This window comes from Sapajus apella, unplaced genomic scaffold (assembly GCF_009761245.1).
Source record: "Sapajus apella isolate SASKATOON/1434 unplaced genomic scaffold, GSC_monkey_1.0 scaffold60, whole genome shotgun sequence".
Lineage (NCBI taxonomy): Eukaryota > Metazoa > Chordata > Mammalia > Primates > Cebidae > Sapajus > Sapajus apella.
The window spans coordinates 1,501,293-1,509,892 of NW_022437000.1; the positions used below are offsets into that span (position 1 = coordinate 1,501,293).

Genomic DNA, 8,600 nt, shown 5'->3' on the forward strand with positions numbered 1-8,600 from the left:
GCGAGGTTCTTCGTAAGACAGAAGAGAAGGGGGAGAGGATGAATGAACATGTACAAAAACACTGAGATAAAAAAGAAGGAAGGTGGGGAAGTACTCATGGGAGAGCTGTTATCTTCTTGAGTTGCTAGTTCCCTGGCAGCTAGAAACAAGAGTTTGGGAAGCATCATAGAAGAACTAGTCAAAGCAGAGGTCAGAAGTACGTACAAACGTATTTCTAGAAGTACGTATAAATGTATTTCTAGAGGTGTGAAAGGAGATCTTGTGGGTTGTGGGGAAAGGGGTGGACAAGATCGAGCCTGGGTGTAGCTATGGTTATTGGGGGTGAATAAGAAGTGGAGGAAGAAGGAGGTGCAGTGTTAGGGAATCCTAAAGTAGAACTGGAAAATGAGTTCATAGAGAAAAGACAGAGACTAAACTAATAAACTAAAAAGATAAAAGAGCAGACAAAAAAAAAGGCCTTCTGTAGTTAAAGTAACCTTTGAATAGCAGTTTGGACACAGAGGAGGGACGCAAGCGTCCCCTGCTGGACGCACATGAGCTGTGTGAAGAGAACCCAGGGGGATGAGAACCTCATGGCAATGGAAGGAAATTGACTATATAGCTATGATCAGCCATCAAGTGATCTATCCTGGTGTCTTACAAACTGAGTTCCTTGGGACATCTCTGGGAGGTGGAGTGGGTTTTGGAGGCCATACTTGTTTTCTAGGGTTACTGTAACAAATGATCACAAACTGGGCAGCTTAAACAACAGAAATGTATGCTCTCACAGTTCTTCTGGCCAGAAGTCCGGAATCAAGGTGTTGATAGGGGGCCAGCCTCCCTCGGAAGCCTCTGGGAGGCCCCTTCCTTGCCTCTTGGAGCTTCTGGTAGCCCAAGTGTCCCTTGGCTCCTTGCAGCATGGCTCCGATGCCCCTGCCTTCACAGTCTCATGGCCATCCTCCCGCATGCCTGTGTCTTCATGTGGCGTTCTCCTCACGCTGTGTCTCCTTGTCTTCAGAGGATACCAGGTATGTTGTTATAGGGGCTACTCTCGTCTAGTATGACCTCCTCATAACTAATTATATCTGCAGAGACCCTAGTTCCTAATAAGGTCATATTCACAGGTACTAAGTATTAAGACTTTAACCTATCCTTTTAGGGTCACACTTCAACCCATAATAATGGGTGAGAAGAGACCATATGAGTGGCGTTTCATCTTCACCTCAACTTAACCAGGGCTGCCCGGCTTTTGCCTGGTTACAATTTTGGGATCTGTTGAAGGACTTTCAGAAACATGTCCACTGCTTACCAATATATTTAAAATCACCCAGGTATAGAATGCCACTTCCTACAAAGAAACAGGCAAACACATCATTCCACTGGCTCACAGCTGCTTTCCTGTAAGGCTTTATAACCCTAGTTTTTCCTTCCACGTGCCTTCGTCTCATTTAGCTTGTTCAAGGCACAGCCAGCCAGATGCTGCTGATGGGTGTTGGACTGGAAGCACCATGAAGAATGGAGTGAATAGCATCAGCCCTTCCATTCCGTTCATGCTTGCTTCCTTTGAGTCCCTTTCAATTGTTGTAAGAGTCACGCGTGTGTGGCCCACTCTCTCGGGGACTCTGAGTCAACTATTCCACCCTGTATGCTTTCTGATGTCTTTGGAACTGATGGCATCCTCTAATTAAAGGTGGTGGGTGTTGTGATGACAGGATCAGTAACAGTGTCTGGCTTCCCTAAGGACCAGGGAACACTGTGGCCCAAGTTTTCCTATGTGTGTAACCAGTTTGTTCATATGTTTACGTATCTAGGGGTAAAATCTAAAAGGGGGTGGCGCTTACTTTCTCTGGCTTGTACCTGCTCTACCTATTTCAGGAAAATCATAGAGAGGAATCCCACAAGAACTGTGTGACTGTTTTGCTTCATTGAAAATATAGGGTGCTATGGCTTTAAATACATTGGTATTCTGCCCCTGGCTTCACTGCAGCATGAACAGCAATGATGTTCTCCTGAATATCAATTCCAGACATTTTAGGAAGGGCTCAGCAGTTTCATGAGAATGAAGCTGTGTTACTCAAGTTTAATATGCCAAAAAAAAATAACGTTTTTGTGCAGCACTAGTACAGACCCATGCCCTGGACAGGTAAGTGCCTTTTCTGTTCACTGTAGGCTTGGAAGGCACAGGGTATTCACTCAGGCTTATCAGCACAAGTGTAAAAGGAACATTCCAGCTGAGGGAATTGAGTTGAAATGAATATCAGGGACAGAGATTTTGCCAACTAATTATGGACTGAATATTCAATCCAGGGTTTGCAAAGTGCTGCTACCGAGTGCCTGCCCCACCAAGAAAAGGATTTAAACACAGTCAACTCAGGGTAAATTATTTTGCAAATCCAATATTTATTTTATTATTTTTATGTACAAAAAGTAAACTGCAAGTGAACATAAAATCAAATCCAATCCTTTTGGCTGCATGGACTGGTTGTACTTTATCTCATAGTTACAGTGAATCACATACACCATAGACTTCCACCACAATGATACATCTGTGACACAGCAGGAAGGTGCCATTTGCCTATCTGAGGAATGTTAAATAGAGAAAAATAGATCATAAAGCAACCTAGAGGTCAGAGGATTCTGAGATAATCCCTCTGTTGAAAAACATCTAAACAGCAAATGTCCAATCTGTAATAAAATAGTTAAAAGGTCCAAGTCCATTTCTACTTGGCTGATCCAGCACAGGAAATCTAACAGCACTTTGCCATTGTTTTGCTTTTTGAGTTTTCGCAGAGGACATGGGCCATTGACATATAAAGAAAAAAACCCAAAAAACGATTAAGTCATGTGATCCCTAACCTGTGAGTTCTGAGTAAGATTTTGCAAATAAATCACCATGTTTTTTCCATAGGAGATTCTGGTAACAGAGGTGTCATTTCAAATCCAGTATGTTCAGATCAACCCGTAATGAAATGACTGTTGATTTATGGCAAAACAGACACACCTTGGGTAAGAAATGAAGCCAACGATAACATCACACATACAATGTTTTTGTAAATAAATTGAGATATATAGTTTGATTCTTTTTGCTAAACTCAGTTATTAAGAGGCTTCTCCAGAAACTTAACATCTTTGCGCAACTCTTGTCACTCACGTTATTTATCTACAGGTTTGTTTGTTTTAAACCAGTAAGCGTTCTGAGCCCGTTTCTTTGCCTGGTGCTCGCATGCACGATTGTCTTGGAAGGAGGCAACAGTGTCATTAGTATAACTGAGGACAGAAATCAACTTGTTCTGGTCACCAAATATCTTGTGTATATTTTAAAACGTAACGTGAGAAAAAGAAGATATTTTAAAAATTCAGAATCTGTAGTTTGTAAAACTGCTATCATTTTAGCATAAGTTCATTGCTGACCTTTTGAGATCAATCATAAATAATTTTTCCAAGAGAAATATTTCTAGCAGAAATGGGAAAGATGTGAACTAAAGCTGTAACCTCTGTACCATAAATATCAGCCACTTTGGGCTTAGAACTCTTGAGGCATGGTGATAATACTGCATTAGAGCACATATGAATATATACCTTAGTTTACACAGAATATGTGACATTTTTGAGTGATATACATGTGCTTGTGGTATAGTTTCTAATATTATCAGTGCAGTCATCATACAAACTTTTTAGACAAAGATAGTAACCCATCATAATGCAGCTTATGCCTTTCTTTGGCAGGACGAAAATCAGTTTATAAAAATCTTCTGACAAGTTGAAATGACATGATAGATCAATTACAGATTGCTCACTGGACAATCAAGGAAATTATTAGAAAACAGTTTTCACCACTGGAAATTCATCCACACTGATGTGCCCCTAAATATCCAGGAGGTCATCCCCACTTTCGTCGCTCTCCACGGTCAGCTGCCGGGTCCACCACTTCTTAACTTCAGAACCGCAGGAAGCCGTGTCAGTCATGGGGTTCATTTTGCACACTACAGATTTCATGGTGGTCCTCCCTCCAAACCGTAAGTTGACCGAGGACACCGAATGGCTTATTGGTTTTGGCGCTGTGGAATTAGTGAATCTTATGAGCCACTTGGTACTGCTCCACTCTACTGTAATCATTCCTAAAACCCATGATCTTCCCAGCAGTGATAGTTTTGGCTAATGTGTCCTATCCATAGATGCTAAGTAAACATCCTTTTCAGGACTTGACGCTTTATGTTCATGATAGATTTTTAAAAATTATGCTCATGGACAACTAATAATGCCATTTGGGGAAAAGAAGTGCTGCTTACCCCGTACATTCTGAAATAATACAAAAACTAGAAAGTCACTAAAAATTCCAATTTGGGAGCTATTGCCATAGAAACATGTGCATTCGTTAGCATATGCAAAAAATACAAAAAAATGGAAGCAAAGCATGACCCACAGTGAAGGCAAGGTTTGAGTGAGGGTGCGGGAGGAGAGGTGCGGTTCTGGGGTCCCACAGTCATGGTCTTGGGACCCACCTCTGTAACCTGTGGGTATGTAGCAATGGGCAACTTCATGTCTCTCAACCCAGGTTTCCTCCAGTGCAAGATGAAGACAGTGAAAATGTCCTAATTAGACCATTGTCAGGATTAAAGTGGGTTACATGAGATGGCCTGAGCGCATCGCGTGACACCTATAACGTTGTTGTCCCCTCAAAATACTGTTTTTCTTTCCCCCTGCCTTCCCAAACTCAGCCTGACCCCCATCACCATTTTTGATGGGGGCCATCTAGGCATAGACCAGTGGAAGTACTTTTTTTTCTTTTGAGACAGGGTCTTACTCTCTTGTCCAGACTGGAGTGCAGGGTCAGTGCAACCTCTCTGCCTCCCGGGTTTAAGCAATTCCTCTGCCTCAGTCTCCTGAGTAGCTGGGAATACAGGCGTGCACCACCACGCCCAGCTAATTTTTGTATTTTTAGCAAAGACAGGGTTTTCAGCATGTTGGCCAGGCTGGTCTCAAACTCTGAACCTAACATGATCCACCCGCCTTGGCACTCCCAACTGCTGGGATTACAGGCGTGAGCCACCGTGCCCAGACCAATGGACATACTTTTGACAGCATCTTTTCTCTTGTCCATTTAAGTGAGTACCAACGACTGTGCATTCTCCCCAGGTCACCTCTCCTATCTGTCCCTGCAGCATCTGGCCCCAGCTCTGTCCACGCCCTTGCTGCCTGGTGCTCACACCACTGCAACTTCTTCCAGCCCGTCACCTGCCTCCAGTCTCAGCTGTAGACAATTCACTCTCCCTTGCTGCCAAGTCAGCTTCCTAAAGCACGGATTCCAAAAGTCACATATTTCTCAGAAATCTTTGCTAGCTCCTAATTGCCCACAAGATAACAATGAACCTACTCAGCTTGTAATTTAAGGCTTTTTGTGACCTGGCACTACCACCTACTCTGTCTTGATGCCATCATTCTCTGCTTTGTTTGAATCAGGAGGAAACCTGCTTCCTTAAAAATAAATTCCTGGATACGAACGGGGATACTTTCTTTGGTGGTAGTCTCCATGAAGACCCACTGAACATCGCTAGCCTCAAAATGTAAGTGGTGCTGTCATCCACTTTGCAGAACACATATGCTACACATCTTCTCACTTCAATTGGGCTGAAGTTGGGGGGCAGTTAAAGAGCATTATAAAGTTCCTGCTTTGGCATGAACTTAGTTATCTATAGAGAAAAACATGTGGCCGGGTGTGGTGGCCCACACTTGTAATCCCAGCACTTTGGGAGGCAAGGTGGACAGATCACAAACTCAGGAGTTCGAGACCAGCTTGGCCAACACAGTGTAACCCCATCTCTAATAAAAATACAAAAATGGGCCAGGCTTGGTGGCTCATGCCTGACCTTGGATCACAAGGTCAGGAGTTTGAGGCCAGCCTGACCAACATGATGAAACCCCGTCTCTACTAAAAATACAAAACTTAGCCAGGAGTGGGTGGCATGCACCTGTAATCCCAGCTACTTGGGTGGCTAAGGCAGGAGAATCGCTTGAACCCAGGAGGCGGAGGTGGCAGTGAGCCAAGATCATGCTACTGCACTCCAGCCTGGGCAACAGAGCGAGACTCTGTCTCAAAAAAAAAAAAAAAAAAAGAGAAAAACACATACAAGGACACTAGGCTGTGGGGAGCATTTTTCTCCCTCCATTCCTGAATGCTCTTCATGGGATTATCCTGGCTTTCCAAAACCCTATATAGAAGAAGCTCATAGAAGACAATTCTCTTACTAAATCAGTAAAATGTGGTAAATAATGGGATTGTTTATTAAATGAAAGGGTTGAATGAGGTAAAACAGCTTGCCTAAAGACAGTGACTGGCTCAGCTGCAAAGTGAATGCGAAGACAAAGTGCGGGCCTGTCCCTTTTTTGAGAACTTTGTGGCATTTTCTGAATGATTGCATCTACCTACTCCCTCTTCAATTAAATAAGTTTCACCCATGTTTGAGCGTGCCTTGATGCACGAAGGAAGCCCTTGGAAATCTCTCCCTCTTTCTGAATCTTGGCTTTTTCCTAGGTGCTGGCTTCCCGACCATGGCAGCCTGAAATGTACCCAGAAAATGGGGGCTAATGTAGGTCATATTTAGAGAAGTTATTTGTGAGGGGGAAATGGGGTGAGGCAATGTTTTTGACAAGACTACATTTTTCATTATGTTGCTGTCTATAAACAGCCGTAGATGCAGACTTGCATTTTGAAATGCAAGACCCAAAACACACAAAGTAAATACCTTTAAAATGCCTTGATCGGTGGAGAAATGCCTGGATGTACCTACCTGAGGGCAGACGCCACTGCCCAAACTTCCTCTGGGGTTTCCCTGCATCGGCCGCGTCTTGCCGGCTTCCTCCTCGATCGGACAGCGTGGGGCTCAGGAGCTGCTGCTGGCTGCTTGTCTGCATGGGAGAAGAACCACGCACTTACCGTCCTCCTTAACCCTGTGCTTTCCTCCTTATACCATAGGAAAGGAAAACAAGGCAGGAGAACAAGTGGGAAGAACTATACGGATTCATAGTGTCCGCAGTGGGGAAGGAAAAGTGAAAATGGGTAAAAAGAGTCACAGAAGCAAAAGAGCCACCACCGCACGCCGTGCTGAAGGAGACACCGCTCTTCCTGGCACAGCATTTCCTGGGTAACCCCCCACTGCCTCGTTCCCCTCCATGCCTGAGAATGTCATTGTTACCCTTCATATCTTCACTGGCGAACCAGGGCGCAAGGAGGGGGCACTGCAGGAAAGAAGGTGGGGCAGTGGGGACTGGCTGGGCGGGGGCAGTCTACCAGCCTGAAGATCCGCACTTGGGGCTTCAGGGAAAGAGCTCTCCACAGGCAAAGCTCTGTGATGGGCCCTGGATGGAGCTGATAACAATCTAAGCTAAAGTCAAAGAGAGAGGCCAAGACTTCCCACACCCTTCACCTGTTCTCTGGCTCACCTGTCACCTCTCCCTTTCCTAACAAAAGCCTTGCTCTTCACATCTCTTCAATATCCCGTTTTTTTTTTTTTTCGGTCACCTCTTGGGATTTTCATCTAAAAACAGGGGGCTCTGCAATCGCCACTTTCCCTGGGCTCATTGGCCCTGTCTCACTGTCTGTCCTGACCTCAGCAGGCCTCCCCCATGCGAGACATTGCCAGCCGTCCTCAGGGTGACCAGCGGTAAGGCCACTGCAGATGCCTGTCTTTGCCCCTCGGTTGACTAACTCTGCAGAAGTCCCTGCAGTTGGTGGCAGATGATTTCTACAGGCTGGGAAGCCCAAAACATGAAATCTACCTCAAAGTGGGCTGTGGCACCAGCGGGCCTCCTGGAGCACCCTGCTAGGCCATGGAGCCTTAGGCTTCCAAATGTACCCCTGGCCCCTGGCTGCATTGCTGCACACCACAGAGCCTGGTGCTGCTGGGGACTCTGTGCAGAGCACGGGATCTGCTCCACGTTGTTAACCTCAAATCATAACTGCTGCCTCATAAAGGGGCAGGTCCTCCCAGCCAGCTGCTTCTCACAGCACAGGACTCTCCAGGACGCTGATAACTCACTGCACTTTTCTAGATAGACACGTGCGTTGAGTTTGAGAATGAAAATATGTTGTGACCTAGTAAATACAGCCTCCTCAAGCCAATTCTCCTGAACTCCATACACTCTTCCGATACCCGACCAAGAAAGGATACATCTTCAATAAGCCTGATTATTTGAGGAGGTTGAAGGCCAATTACATTTTCACTGATTTTACTGCAAATTTCTATAACTTTAGTGAGGGGAGGAAAACATTTGGGGCTGAGCTGCGTGGAAACCACACTCTGCTAAGTCATGTAATATTTCCAGAGTCAAATGCAGCCCTTAGATCTAATGGTAACTCTTTAGACAAAAATAAAACTACAGAATTACGAAGTTCAGGGCATTCATATTTTCTGGTATTCATATGAATCAGAATCTTTTAAAATAACCTCAACTGCATCCAAGTGGCAAAGACACATATAATCTGGATCAGTGGATTTCCACCGTCTTGGTTTTTTTCAATGAAAATATTCCTATTAGAAATACTGTCACCTTGTTTGAATGATGTGACCAGCACCCAGTTTTTTTTTTTTTTTTTTTTTTTTTTTTTTTTTTTTTTAAAAAAA

The 8,600-nt window shown here is 44.5% G+C and overlaps 1 protein-coding gene across 8 annotated transcripts in view; it reads right to left on the minus strand.

The window, feature by feature from the left end:
* Positions 1-2,355: 2,355 nt before the first annotated feature.
* The window catches only part of NALCN (sodium leak channel, non-selective), a 368,748-nt gene continuing 362,503 nt past the window's right edge, over positions 2,356-8,600 (minus strand). For 4 of the 8 annotated variants that reach the window (XM_032246166.1, XM_032246167.1, XM_032246168.1 and 1 more), the window contains 2 exons: positions 6,768-6,885; positions 2,356-4,097 (listed from right to left, as the gene is read on the minus strand). In XM_032246166.1, the coding sequence (XP_032102057.1) occupies positions 3,844-4,097; positions 6,768-6,885 (372 nt within the window). In that variant the 3' untranslated portion in view covers positions 2,356-3,843. The remainder of the gene's footprint in view (positions 4,098-6,767; positions 6,886-8,600) is intronic. The other 4 variants (XM_032246172.1, XM_032246169.1, XM_032246170.1 and 1 more) reach the window with 2 other exon arrangements.